The sequence below is a fragment of the Meles meles genome, chromosome 7, assembly GCF_922984935.1.
Source record: "Meles meles chromosome 7, mMelMel3.1 paternal haplotype, whole genome shotgun sequence".
In the NCBI taxonomy this organism is placed as follows: Eukaryota; Metazoa; Chordata; class Mammalia; order Carnivora; family Mustelidae; genus Meles; species Meles meles.
The window spans coordinates 47,138,022-47,153,208 of NC_060072.1; the positions used below are offsets into that span (position 1 = coordinate 47,138,022).

At 37.5% G+C, this 15,187-nt stretch overlaps 1 protein-coding gene across 2 annotated transcripts in view; it reads left to right on the top strand.

The window, feature by feature from the left end:
- PTPRB (protein tyrosine phosphatase receptor type B) overlaps window positions 1–15,187 on the top strand; it is a 114,206-nt gene that overhangs the window by 51,790 nt on the left and 47,229 nt on the right. For both annotated transcript variants that reach the window (XM_046013980.1, XM_046013981.1), the window contains 3 exons: window positions 3,919–4,185; window positions 7,095–7,358; window positions 14,687–14,950. In XM_046013980.1, coding sequence (XP_045869936.1) covers window positions 3,919–4,185; window positions 7,095–7,358; window positions 14,687–14,950 — 795 coding nt within the window. The remainder of the gene's footprint in view (window positions 1–3,918; window positions 4,186–7,094; window positions 7,359–14,686; window positions 14,951–15,187) is intronic.

The following is a 15,187-nucleotide window of genomic DNA, read 5'->3' on the forward strand; positions in this document are numbered from 1 at the left end:
ATTTTTCTCTCCTTCTTAACCCCACAAAAAATTACCACTTATCTTCTCATCTTTCCTTCTGTATCTCACAAGTTCCATTTGAGATTACTTTCCTTCATTTTGGAGAAGAGTCCTCAAATTTCTTTCTTTCTTTCTTCTTCCTTTTTTTTTTTTTTTTTTTTTTAGGATTTTATTTATTTTTTGAGAGAGAGAGAGAAATTATGAGTGGAGGAAGGGCAGAGGGAGACAGAGCCTGATGAGCAGGGGGCCCGATGTGGAGTTTGATCCGAGAACCCCAGGATCATGAGGGTCATAAGCAGACATTTAACCACCTGAGCCACCCAGGTGCCCCCAAGTGTCTTTATTAGCATTTTTAGGGATGAACTCTTTACACTTTTGTTTTTCTATGTATGTCTTTATGTAGCTTTCAAACTTGAAAGATATTTTCTCTGGGCTACAAATCTATGTTGAAAGTTATTTTCGAAAGAAAGAAAGAAAGAAAGTTATTTTCTCTCATTGAAGATATTATTTTCTCACATTGAAGATATTGCAGTCTATCTGGCATTTATTCTTGCTGTTGAAAAGTCAGACATCAGTCTAATTTCTGTTTCTCTCCAGGTAGTCTGTTTACTATGACTGCTTTTAAGATTTATTCTTTGTCTTTAGTGTTCTGTTGTTTACAGTGATAACTTAGACATAGATGCCTCTATCTTGGTTGAGATCATGATGATTTATTTCTGTACTTGTAGATTAGTATCTTTCATCAACCCTGGAAATTCTCAGCCATTATTTCGTTGACATTACCTCTTGCCTTTTCTCCAATCCCTTTCTATTCTCCTTCTAGTAGTCTATAATGAATATATATATATATATATATATATATATATATATTCATATTTTCCTTGTATTTGCTCTCTGGGCTATAGTCTGAATAATTTCCTCAGCCCTGTGTTTTAGTTCTCAAATTCTTTCTTTAGCTCTGTCTAATCTTTTTTAAATCCATCCATTGAGTTTTAAATTTTACTTGTTTATTTCTTCACTTTTAAGCATTCTTTTTGGCTCTCTTTCCAAATCAGTTTTGTGCTCTGTTGCTCTTTAGTCATATTTCCATTATCCTCCTTTATTGCCACTAGCAAATAAACCATTTTTATTTTAACTTCTATATCTGATAACTATAATATCTAAAAGCCTCAGAAGTTCAATCCTGTTGTCTACTGAGTTTGCTGCCTTTTGCTCATGGTGCTTTACTTCTTAAGGGTTGTGACTTTTCACTGTAAACTCATATATCTTGGAAACATACTCTGTGGGAATTCTTTGAGGCCTTGTTTACAGATGGGTTTTAGAAAGAATTTTCTTTTCATTTGATTCTTTGAGGTGCACAGGACTGCTATCAACCCAGACTTATTTTAATCTAAACTGTCAACTTGGAGGTTTTCTGATCACCCAGTTTTATGAATTAGGGTTGCAAGCTCACTGAAACTGTTCTAGGGTTATGAATTCTCAGTGATAATTATTTTTCTCCACCCAGTGCCAAGGATGCTGGGGCAATATGAGGAACAGAGAGGGAATATTTATTTCACTTACACTTAGAATGTAACCTTTCAGGATCCAATGATATGCAGAGTCACCTATGAGGTTCCTTAGTTTGGGAAAGTCCTACACTTTACCTCCAATTTCACAGATCAAAGTTTAAATTTGTATTTGAAAGATGCCCTTAAGATGAAAGTATGCTTCAGTGAACTGGTTACCTATCTTTTTAGTCTCTGAGAATTCCTTACATTCTTGACAACTCACTCATGTATTTACATTTTTATATTTTATCCAACACATGTAGTTGTGTTTATTAGGGGTATGCAGCCCACTATTGTGTAGGAACTGGAAGTCCAAGACACTCTTTTAGTCTTAAGATCATTTTCATCATTCCTGACATTCACATTGCTGGGTCATATAGTAAGTGTGTTTTTAACTTTGTAAGAAACTACCAAACTGCTTTCCAGAATGGTTGTAAAATGTTACATTCCCACCACCAATATATGAGATTAGTTTCTCCATAATCTCAACAGCCCTTGGTATTACAAGTGTTTTGTTTTGTTTTTTAACCATTCTAATAAGCATGTAGTGGTATCTCATGTAGTTTTAATTTACCTTTCACTAGTTTCTAATAGTTTTGAGCAACTTTTCACATGCTTATTTACCATTCATTTATCCTCTTTTCAAATATTTTCAAATATTTGTCCATTTTTTGGTGGGGTTGTTTGTTTTTATCATTGAATTTTGAGAATTCTTTATATTTCAGATATTATTCCATTGTCAGAAATGTGTGTTAAAATGCTTTCTCTCAGGCTGTGGCTTGTCTTTTGATTCATTTATTTGTGTATTTTGCAGATCATGGGTTTTTAATTCTGGTGTCCAATTTATCAGTTTTTTTTTCACAGATATGCTTTTGGTGTCATATTGAAGAAATCTTTGCCTTACACGAAGTCACAAAGATTTTCCCCTAAAACTTTTATAATTTTAGGTTTTCAATTGAGGTGCACAATCCGTCTTGAGTTCATTTCTATATGTCTGTGAGATTTGGGTTAAGGTTTATTTCTTTGTATATGGACGACTAATAATTCCAGCCCTATTTGTTGAAGAAAACTATTCTTCCTCCACAAAATTGCCTTCACATCTCTGTAAAAAATCAATTGACTCTATATGTGTTGTTCTATTTCTGGATTCTGATTTCTGTTCCATTGATCTATGTGTTTATCTTTTTGTCGGTATCAGACTGCCTTCATTATTATAGCTTTCTAGTAAGTCTTTAGATCAGATGTTTTTACTCCTCCAACTTTGTTCTTCTTTTTCCAAATTATTTCGTATTAATTCCTTTGTTTTCCATGTGAAATTTAGAATGAGAATTGAATTTTCTGATCCCCGTACAGTAGTGTCTTTTTAATGAGTATATTTGTATCTTAATCCAAAAGTCAACAATTTCTAAGAAGGATTGTGCCAAGGTCCCAATCCTTTTAGTTACCATAATTCAGGGAAGAGGCACAAAGAAGATATAACTGATCAAGTGCCAGCTTCAAGATCTATGTAAGAGTTTTTTTAATGGATAGATTAGAAATCACAATAATTGCTAATTAGGAAAAGGACACAGGCTCACAGTTTAGGCAGATCAGGCTTTGGACTCCAGATGACTATTTGTTAGCACTCTGGTAATAGATAGGCTAAGTTATTTACATCATATGTCTTTGGTTTCCTCCAAAGAGAAATAACAAAGTCAAATTTATAGACTTTTGAATGAGTATCAAATAATATAATTTCTAAAAACCATTGAGTCCATAACTGGCACATAGTTATCACTCATTTATCCCTACTAGTTGTTATGGTTATCATCATTATTATTATTATTACTATTCTTATAGGATAATATAATGTATACTATTGTAGCATCTTCCTGTATAATAATAATGGTGCTCTTGAGAATGTGCCAAAGAATTAACCAGTTTTCCAAAGTACAACCTAATCATCAGGTGGAAGGGATTTCCCAATACCACCCCGTAACAACCATCAGCTCAGGTAGGTAATGAGGCTCTCAGTTCTCATGGGATCATGACAGATAAAATCCCATAAAGTAAACAATATTAAAAAATAACATTCTTTCATTATTGAAACTGTAAGTTCAAAACTACTTAATAGGTAAGCATTATCTCATCCGTGGATCTGAAGCAATTTTGATTTCCCATATAAGCAGCTTCTGTATGGGAGTAGTTTGCCATATGCCACAGGAAATAGAGTTGAGAGTCTATAGCAAAAAAAATATAGGTATATTTTTAGCATCTTTAAGACTGTCTCTACTTTTGACTCATTTTTCTATACTTCCTTAGGGTGGCTAAATGTCATCTGTGTTGTTGGTTTTTTTTCCCCTTCTTCTCTTTGTCTACTGTGTTCCAGTGCCTGCCCAAGTGACCAGCTTGTATGTGGCCAACGAAGGAACAACGAGCAGTCTGTTTACTAACTGGACTCACGCCCTGGGAGACATAGAATTCTACCAAGTCTTACTGATCCATGAAAACGTGGTCATCAAAAATGAAAGTGTCTCCAGTGAGACCAGCAGATACAGCTTCCACTCCCTCAAATCAGGCAGCCTCTACTCTGTGGTGGTGACAACAGTAAGCGGCGGGATCTCATCCCGACAAGTGGTGGTGGAGGGAAGGACAGGTAAGAAGAGCACATGGAAACTCCAGAGTATATTCTAGGATGTTTTGAAGCACCCCAAAAACAGATCCAGTTTTGACTTTCCTAGAAACCAGGTTTCAATACTCCTAGGAATGGAAATGGAGAATAGGAATTCTCCTAGGAATGGAAATTGAGGGTTGAGTGAGGGTAGGTAGAATAAATTCTGAATTTTCTAAAATCTCCCATAAAGGTGTCAGAACTTCTAGAAAAACCGTTGTGGTAACATAGTAGTCATTTGACACGTAGGCTTATCCCCTCATTCAGTTGATGATTTCCTTAATGTTTATGTCCCAGTTAAGATAGTGTCATTGGGGGTGGGGGAAAAGCTTAGCTTGGGATCAGAGGACCTAGATTCTAGCTCTAGCTCTGCCATTAGCTTACATCTTGAAGCCTCCAGCTTCTAATCCATCCCTGATAATACACCGCAATGTATCCCTGTTGGAGTAAGGAAGGAGAAACAACAAGAAAGCTGAGGAGAGGGTTGAGAAGGGCCTTGCACCCATTTCCCAGTGACTTGCAGTTGTATTAGTCAGATCAGACTGACTTATTTCCTGCTTATCCAACGGGACAGTGTGGAGATTTCTGATTAGACAGCTCTGGGGTTGGTTCTTTCCCAAGCAGTAAGCCAGAGATCCAGGCTTCTACCATCTGTGGCTCTTCCTTCCTCTAGGTCCTCAGAACTCTGTCCATTTCCCCAGAGACTAGAGGTCATGGGGTGGGGAAGATGATCAGACCCGAAAGTAGACACATCACTTCCCCTGCCACATTCCACTGGCAGGAATACAGTTAAATGGCTACATTTCACTGCCGGGGAGACTGGGAAATGTAGCCTAGCGTGTGTCCAAGAGGAAAAGGAAATCATTTGCTTAACAACTAGTCAGATTCCGCCACACAGGCTAATTCCCAAATTTTAAAATACGTCAAGGGCTTTCCAACTTACTGTGATACGCTAACATAGTTTGGCTGCCAATACCACTTGAAATGAGTGAGCTTTGTTTTTATGCCTCTATTTTAACTGTAGCAGAGGTATCGGTATTTGACCCACAGTATATACAAGTATAAGTATACAAAAACAAGACAGGTCTTTGCAGAATGATCGTACGATTTTGAGGAGAGGGCAAAATATGAGTAAATAGAAGCATGAGTTATTTTACTCAAACACATTAAGAGTGCAGACATTATCATGAGAAAAGGGGGAAATGGGATACTACTATAGAAACTCAGTAATTAGAGATTTTGAAACATGCCTAGGTTAGTAAATTTTGTATGTGGTTGATTGTAAAACATTCAATGGCTAAAGCCTTGATAATCATGGCCATCTACTCAAACTGCTGAAATGTTGGTCAGTCCCGAAATAATTGAAAGGTTTTGAAAGGTTTTCTTACTCACTTCAATTTCCACAGAGTTGAAACATATAAATAAGCCCTCCCACCAGATATGCTTAACAAATCTAGTTCCAGCCTGGGAAAATGCTGGTTCTAAAGGAAGAACAAATTTTATATCTGTTTTCTTATAACTACAAATTTGTATTTTTGACAAAACATTTGATAATTGTATCTTTTCTAATAAAATGTTAGTGGTTGCAAATATTTCTAGCAGTTTTGAAAAACAAACATAATTCTACTGAGAGCAACCAAGGGATGTCCAGATTGTTAAATAAAGGGAAGGGAAGGAGGAAGGGAGGGAGAGAGGAAGACATCAATATAGAACTATTACGGCTGAAAGATTAAACTTTATGTCTAGGAAATGTTCAGATACATGGAACAGCATTTGCAGAGCTCCTCAGTATGGTGCTATTTATAAATTTTGGTGATGGACAAGTGCCTGTAAGTGTAAAGGAGACTGAAGCTTAAATCACAAAATCAGAGCGTATTAGATTAGAAGGATTCTCAGAGGTCATCTAGCTGGATCCTGTCCATTGTATGTGAGGTAGGGATATTGATGATTATATGAAAATATTTAGCTGCAGCAGTGAACCAGTGAGGAAAACAGTAGTGCATTCACATACTCTAAAGGATTTTATTCTGATATTTATTGCTGGCAATACTATCTACTGTACGCTTATTTCTGATGCATATATAACTACTACTCAATACCACAATGATTAATTTGCATACTGCATCTAGCCAAGAAGCTCCTTGAAGGCATTCAATCTTTTCCATTTTTGTATCTGTGGCAAATGGTAGGTTCTCCATAAATGTTTGTGGCACTAAACCCCAATTAAAATAAGCAAACGATAGTGGTCACTATCCCCACAATAGCTCCTTCTGCCCACTGTTGGGTCAATCTCCAGATTTGTTGTTTTCAAGACAGGCTTTTAGGTTTATTTCTTGCCACTAGAGGGCAGGAAATGCTTTATAAAGGGCAGACACAATGCCTCTCTTGCTGGTTATTAGACTCCCCAGGAATAAATAACTTCATCACAAGAAGATCAAAGCTATCCCAAAGTCTAAGCTCTTTAGAAATGTATGGTGTTCTTCATCTTTCCCTTCAAACATCTTTGCTTATTGATGAGTTTGGTTCGAGCTGATTCATTTGGATTGTTATGTTTGTTCCTTTTCCTGCAGAGGGAACCTCCTGACACATTCACATAAATATGCCTCCACTTAAAATACTTTGCAAACAGCAAGGCCATAAAAATGCAGTAGTGGCATCCCTGTATTTATGAGGCACCCAAAAGACCTCCTTGCATTTTTATTTGGGTTAGCCTTGCTGATCCCAAAACGCTCAGCTTCCAGAAGCTAAGGTGAAATCCTCACATGTCCTTGACCTCTTAGGTAATCAGACGAGATCTCCTGAGTTCACACTGTTTTTGCTGACCGCGCCCGATGACTCCAGACTTCTGACTGTGCTTTCTTTTTTTAAATGTTCTCTCCCTTTTTAAATCCCAGTCCCTTCCAGTGTGAGTGGAGTGACGGTAAACAATTCTGGTCGCAATGACTACCTGAGCATTTCCTGGCTGCCGGCTCCAGGAGACGTGGATAACTATGTGGTGACGCTCTCTCATGGCAGCAGGGTCGTTCAGTCCCTCGTTATTGCCAAGTCTGTCAGCGAATGTTCCTTCAGCTCCCTTACTCCGGGCCGCCTCTACAATGTGACCATAACTACAAGGAGCGGCAAGTATGAAAACCATTCCTTCAGCCAGGAGCGAACAGGTAAGGCTCTCAGGAGAGCCAAGCTCTGTAAGAAGGGGCTAGCTAGGGGCACTTGGGTGGCTCCATCGTTTAAGCCTCTGCCTTCTGCTCAGGTCATGATCTCAGGGTCCTGGGATCAAGTCCCACATCGTGCTCCTTGCTCAGAGGGGAGCCTGCTTCTCCCTCTCTGTCTGCCCCTCCCCCCTACTTGTGTGTGTGTGTGTGTGTGTGTGTGTGTGTGTGTGTGTGCGCGCGCGCTCTCTCTCAAATAAATCAGTAAAATCTTTAAAAAAAAAAAAGAAAAAGGAAGTGGTTGTCTATATGTCTGAAGGCAACAGATCTGCAACAATTCTGAAATGATAGGATTAAAGGCTGTTGAGGTCACAAAATTGTGACAGTCTTCAAATTTTGACCCTAGAAACTCCTTATGTGAGCACATGTTTCCTTTAAAGTGAGATGAACACTACTTTCATGGCTAGAATTCATATTATATTCAAATATAGTAATAAGTGTTTGCTGTTTGGGGAGTACTTTTTGGTTGCTAGACTCTGACTTTATGTGTGTTAGCTAACTTAATTCTTGCAGTTTCCTTATGGAGAACATTATCATTATTCCCACTTCGCAGATCAGGAAATCAAGGTTCAGGGAGGCTAAAAAAATAAGTTGCTCAACTGTTTAACTTGTTAAATGAGTCAGTGCGTTTCTGTATTTAAACCCGGTTCTGAATGACTCCGTAATCTATGAAGTTCTCTGCCCTAAAATCCTTCCTGAAATGTCTATTTGGTCAAAGTCCGCTATTCATTCTTTTTCACAAAGGTGAAAAAACATGAACATTTTTTGTTCTGGGACCAGGAGCAAAATCCTAGCAAAGGCAATGAATGTCAGGTCTTCGATGTTCTGGAAAGAACTCAATTTAGATGGCTACCACTTTCCCAATGTACTTACACTTTTGGGGTTTACAGCTGAGATTTCCGCTTAAGGTCTACATTAATATTTTGTCAAGCCTCTCCTACTGAGCTATGGGTTGATATTTGCATTTAAAAATGTCAGGGTTTCTTTGACAAGGAAGTCAAGACTGTGCAACGTAGAAAGGACAGTCTTTTCAATAAATGTACTGAGATAATTGGATGTGCACATGTAAAAGAATTAAACTGGATCTCTCTGACATCATTCACAAAAACTAATTCAAAATGAATTAAGTTCATTTGTTTGTGAAATGAATTAAAGTTAATGTAAGACCCGAAAATATGAAATTCCTAGAAGAAAGTATAGGGTCATGGTGGTGATGTTTTGGATATGACATATAAAGCATAAGCAAAAAAAAATCAAAGACAAGCAACTGGGACTACATCAAAACAAAAAGATTCTGTGCAGCAAAAGAAACCATCGGCAAAGTGAAGAAACAACCTATGGAATGGGAAAATATTTGTAAACCATACACCTGATAATGGGTTAATACCCAAAGTTGTGGTTAATATCTAAAATACAAAGAACTCATACAATTCAATAGCAAAAAATAAATAACCCTATTAAAAATGGATAAAGGACCTGTATAGTCATTTCTCTAAAGAAGACATATGTGGGGTGCCTGGGTGGCTCAGTGAGTTAAGCTTCTGCCTTTGGCTCGGGTCATGATCTCAGGGTCCTGGGATGGAGCCCCACATCAGGCTCTCTGCTCAGCAGGGAGCCTGCTTCCCCCTCTCTCTCAGTCTGCCTCTCTGCCTACTTGTGATCTCTCCCTCTCTCTGTCAAATAAATAAATGAAACCTTAAAAAAAAAAACAAAAGAAGATATACAAAAGGCCAAGAAGCAGATGAAAAGGTGATCAACATCACTAGTCATTAGGAAAATGCAAATTAAAACCACAATGTGATATTTCCTTTTGGCTGTTACAATGGCCATCATCAAAAGACAAGAGGTTATGAATGCTGACATTGACATGGAGAAAAGGCAACAACCCTTGTGCACCGTTGGGGGTGTAAACTGGTATAGCTACTATGGAAAACAGTATGGAAGATCCTCAAAAAATTAAAAACCACCCTGTGATCCAAACATTCCACTTCTGGGATTATATCCAAAGGAAACAAAAGCACTAGCTCGAAAAGATATCTGCACCCTTGTGTTCATAGCAGCATTATTTACAACAGCCAAGACATGGAAACAATCTGAGTGTTCCATCCATGGATGAATGGATAAAGAAGAATGGATAAAGAAGTGGTATATCAGGGCGCTTGGGTGGCTCAGTGGGTTAAAGCCTCTGCCGTAGGCTCAGGTCATGATCCCAGGGTCCTGGGATCGAGCCCCACATCAGGCTTTCTGCTTTGCGGGGAGACTTCTTCCTCCTCTCTCTCTCTCTGCCTGCCTCTCTGCCTACTTGTGATCTCTGTCTGTCAAATAAATAAATAAAATCTTTAAAAAAAAGTGGTATATCTATACAATGGAATAGGATTCAGCCATAAAAATTAGGAAATCCTATCCTTTGCCCCAACCTGCATGGATCTTAAAGGTATTATGCTAAGTGAAATAAGTCAAAAAGACAAATACTCAATGACCTGACTTGTATGTAGAATCTAAAACTAAAGCAAAGGCAAACTCATAGAAAAAGGCAGAGGCAGAGAGTGGGGGAAGGAGGAACTGGAGAAAGATGGTCAACAGGTACAAAGTTCCAGTTATAAGATAAATAAGTGCTAGTGATGTAATGTGCCCCATGATGACAATACATAAGAAAGTTCTTAAGAGGTTAAATCACAAGAGTTATCATCATATTAAGAACATTTTCCTCCTTTTTTCTTTTCTTCACTCTTTCCTCTTTATTATGTCTGTATGAATGGATGGATGTTGGCTGAACCAAACGTGGCAATCATTTCATAATATATATAAATGAAACCATCATGCTATATGCCTTAAATATACAGTGATATAAGGCAATTACTTCTCAATAAAACTAGAAAAAATAATTACAAAAAAGAAAAGAAATACTATAAAAAATGAATTTGTCAAATTTCCAAAACCAAAGTGTATTCACACTCATCTAAACTGAAAATTTCAAAATCACTTTTGACACATGTTATCCTTTGCTAGGATCTGCTCATTGACCTCCCACAAAATTTTTTACTAATATGTCTTTATTTTGCTTTTCTTGCCAATAACCTGGACAGAGGTTCTTATTACTTAAATTTATAATGGGTCCCCATCTTTCTGCTCTATCCACTTAATTCCATCATGCTTAGTATTCACAGCTGTGTCATGTGTCCCTCTAAGTTCACATTCATGTTTTTCTAGGAGACGTTTACTATTCATTGCAGTCATCTGCATCTCTCCCTCTGTGATTGCCTTGACGTCAGGAACCAAATCCTTTTTGTGTTTCTCTTTATACCTAGCCCATATAAGCACCCATGATTTTATTGTTGCTGAATGCAAGAATTAGCCAATCATCTTCTGGACCAAAGACCTTATAAAAATCTAAAACTATGTTATTTTTTCCAGAGGGTCAAGGCGATTGACATCATCCTATTACCTAGCACTGAGTCTGGAATCCAATAAGCACTGAATAAATGTTCACTGAATTAATAATCAGAAATCACTTAGATCAGCAGTTTTTAGCTAGTGCTCTATGGATTGATGTTAAGAATGTCATAACCCCCAAAACTGTCCATGGAGTTGTTGCAGATAAGAAAGTTATGTGTGTTTATTTGTGGAGTGAGTGGGTAGCTCTTATCAGATTCTCAAAGTTTCTATGACCTCAAAAAGTTTAAGAACCACTGATTTACATTGCTACAGCATGCTAACATTGAAAGTGTCCATGGATTGATCTAATTCCATCACATTTGTAGATCAAGTCCCAGAGAGAAACTTAGCTCTTCCAAGCCCACATGGCTGACCAGTAGTCAAACTCACCTAGTTCCAGTACTATTTCCATTACATCATGCTATTTCTGAAAGCACTGGTCGGGGATATAAAAAGCTATTCACTACCCTCAAATGATTTAAGATCTAATTATACTGATAATCATAATAATGCCTGAGATCTGAAAAGTAGACTTCCATTTATGAAGCAGCCTTATGTCAGTGTCTTATGTTGATCAACTTGGAACCTACAAATCACCAGAATCAAAGGATATGTCATCCTACTAACCCCTTGCTTCCCCTCCATGTCAACTCGTGAATGTTTCCTATCTATCTGACCTTCATACTGCAAGCCTTTTGTCAAGATTGTTTTTAAATGGAAGAAAAATGATCCTCTATTCAAAGCACCTTCTTGACTCTTTACCAGCATGAACTTGGATTTGACGCATGACTAATCAAGACAATCCATTGCCCCTGATATCAGTTTAACTATAGAGTTGTGTCTGAGATGCTGTCTTGTTGATTTTAGCTGATTGTGTCAAAGCCCTTTTCCCTTTCTAATGCTTTTTTTCTATGTTTTGGGTGAAAATATCAATATTTCTAATTCTGTATCACATCATCTCATCATGCAGCAAGGCAGGTCTCACAAATTACCTCCAATTCCACCTGGAGAGCCCCTTATTGACTTAGCATGGTATGTAGTCTGGTTTTTCTTCCTCTAGTAGCTGCTTTGTTTTCAATAAATTGCCTGAGTCATGGACTTTTCTTACTCAGCCCATGCATAAAAACTTCAGAATTTATTTTCCTTCATTCTGTGTTGAATAAATTCTAGCTACATTATAATTGGTTCCAGTGAATATCTTGAAGAAAGCATATCTGTCCTGGCTCCATTTCTGCAGGGAGATATATTCTAATACAAAAAGTAACCAGTACACGTATGCCAACAAGAGATAATAAAATGCAACTTGCAGATGTGAGAAGTATCATGGGAAATATAGCCTAGTTGCCAAAATATTACAATTTCTGGGTTTTTCATGCTTTGAAGGAAAATGGAAGAGAAGTTTAGATACAGGCTTTGTCCAATTGATTGATCAACTGATAGATTTAGAGAAAAAACACAGGCACACATTATTTGTTTGTATGTTTATTGGGGGAACCTCAGGTGCACAAAATTGGATTAATCATAATTCTTGGTTCAAGAAACTGTGTTTTGTCACTTTTATTTATTTTTTAGGCTTCCAGTTCCATTTAGACACTTAATTAATTATTTTAATAATTTAATAGGCACTTGAGAAACCACTACCCAAAATAACAGCTATGTATAGAAGAATGAAACTCGACTATTCTCTCACACCATGTACAAAGATAAACTCAAAATGGATGAAAGACCTCAGTATCAGGCAGGAATCTATCAAAATCCTAGAGGAGAACATAGGTAGTAACTTCTTCGATATTGACCACAGCATCAAGGAAACAAAAGCAAAAATAAACTTTTTGGACTTCATCAAGATCAAAAACTTCTGCACAGCAAAGGAAACAGTCAACATAACACAGAGGCAACCTGAAGAATGGGAGAGGATGTTCGAAAATGACACTACAGACAAAGGGCTGATATCCAAGATCTACAAAGAACTCCTCAAACTCAACACACATGAAACAGAAAATCACGTCAAAAAATGGGCAGAAGACATGAACAGACACTTCTCCAAAGAAGACATACAAATGGCTAACAGACACATGAAAAAATGTTCATCATCACTAGCCATCAGGGAGGTTTAAATCAAAACCACATTGAGATACCACCTTACACCAGTTACAATGGCCAAAGTTAACAGGACAGGAAACAATGTGTGTTGGAGAGGATGTGGAGAAAGGGGAACCCTCTTACACTGTTGGTGGGAATGCAAGTTGGTACAGCCATTTTGGAAAACAGTGTAGAAATTCCTCAAAAAATTAAAAATAGAGCTACTCTGTGACTCTGCAATTGCACTACTGGGTATTTACCCCAAAGACATAGATGTAGTGAAAAGAAAGGCCATCTGTACCCTTATGTTCATAGCAGCAATGGCCACAATCGCCTAACTGTGGAAAGAGCCCAGATGCCCTTCAACAGATGAATGCATAAAAAAGATATGGTCCATATATACAATGGAATACTACACAGCCATCAGAGAGGATGAATACCCAACTTTTGTATCAACCTGAACAGGGCTGGAGGAGATTATGCTGAGTGAAAGAAGTCAAGCAGAGAGAATCAATTATCATATGGTTTCACTTACCTGTTGAGCATAAGGAATAACATGGAGGACATTAGGAGAAGGAAAGGAAAAGTGAATTGAGGGAAATCAGAGGGAGAGATGAAGCATGAGAGACTGTGGACTCTGAGAAACAAACTGAGGGTTTTGGAGGGGAGGGGGCTGGGAAGATGAGTGAGCCTGGTAGTGGGTATTATGGAGGGCACGTATTGCATGGAGCAATGGGTGTGGTGCATAAACAATGAATCTTGGAACACTGAAAAAAATAAAATAAAATTAAGATGTTAAAAAAAATAAAAAATAAAAGCTAGAACCTTGACAGTAATCTGTATCAAATCGTGCAGTTCCCACCCGACTGATTCATTCCAAGGTAGCCATCATCTTGACACCTAGTTTCATCTCTCTTCTTGCCTTTCGTCTTGCATCGTTTTAGTATTTATATAGTCCTAAAATTACAGGTTTAAAAAATTTTAGTTGTTCTAACATGATTTTTACAAAGGTTATTTTATGCAGTATGTACTCTCTTAAGACTTTGTTTTTCAGTTAATGCTATATTGATAAGATTCACTTATATTTTTTGTTTTGATGTTAAAGGCAAAAATCCATATTTTTGCATTTTGAGTTAAAAAGAAATTATGACTGCTATATAATCTCATTGTGTATATATGGCCCATTCATCTTCTCTCCCATGGCTGGGCATCCTGTCTCATACTTGGTCTTGTCAGGTTTTTAAATTTTGCTGACCATATGGTTATAAAATGGTATTTTGCCATGGTCTTGACTTGCATTTCCTTTATCACCAATGATGTTAGACATCTCTTCATGTATTAACTACGTGTTTCCTCTTCTTCCAATTTTCTTTTGGATTGTTTATACTCTTCTTGGTAACTTTTTATCATGTCTTGAGTCATTAAGGTATGTTGGAATTAATATCATCACCATCAATTCACATCAATCATCAGTTATCATATTTAATTTCCATCTTGTACATGACATTTTGCGTGTATGCAAAAAACAAGATTAGAATTCATTTCTTTAGCTCTGTTAAAAGATCCATTTAATCACTCCAAGTAGTGTAACAATCTTTCCCCTCTGGAAATGTGTGATCTAAAAGTACAAAACTTTTCTTTTAAATGCCCACAGAAAAAAATCTACTCACTTACCTTCACTGTCCCAGGTTGTCATCTGTGATCAATTACTCCCTTAGACACTCTACATCTTCAGCTGTTCTCTGTTCTTTTTTTTTCAGTGCCTGACAAGGTCCAGGGAGTCAGTATTAGTAACTCAGCCAGGAGTGACTATTTAAAGGTATCCTGGGTGCATGCTGCTGGAGACTTTGATCACTATGAAGTCACCATTAAAAACAAAAACAACTTTGTTCAAACCAAAAGCATCCCCAAGAGTGAAAACGAATGTGTGTTTGTTCAGTTAGTCCCTGGACGGTTGTACAGCGTCACTGTTAGTACAAGAAGTGGACAATATGAAGCCAGTGAACAAGGGAATGGAAGAACAAGTAAGTGGAAAGCTTGTAAAATCTGATGGTTGGTTGGGACAGTAAATAAAATATCTGAACCTTGAATTCTCTCTGCTTTCTGACCAGTAAATTGCATTCCCACTCTCACTTGGAGCTAATATCATTCAGCCAAGCCATGGCCTGTAATTGCAGAATATTTATTGGTAGATAAAAGCAAGCACAGTTGGGAAGCAAGAAGGCCAATTGTCCCATTTTTCTTCCCGGTCCTCCTGCACT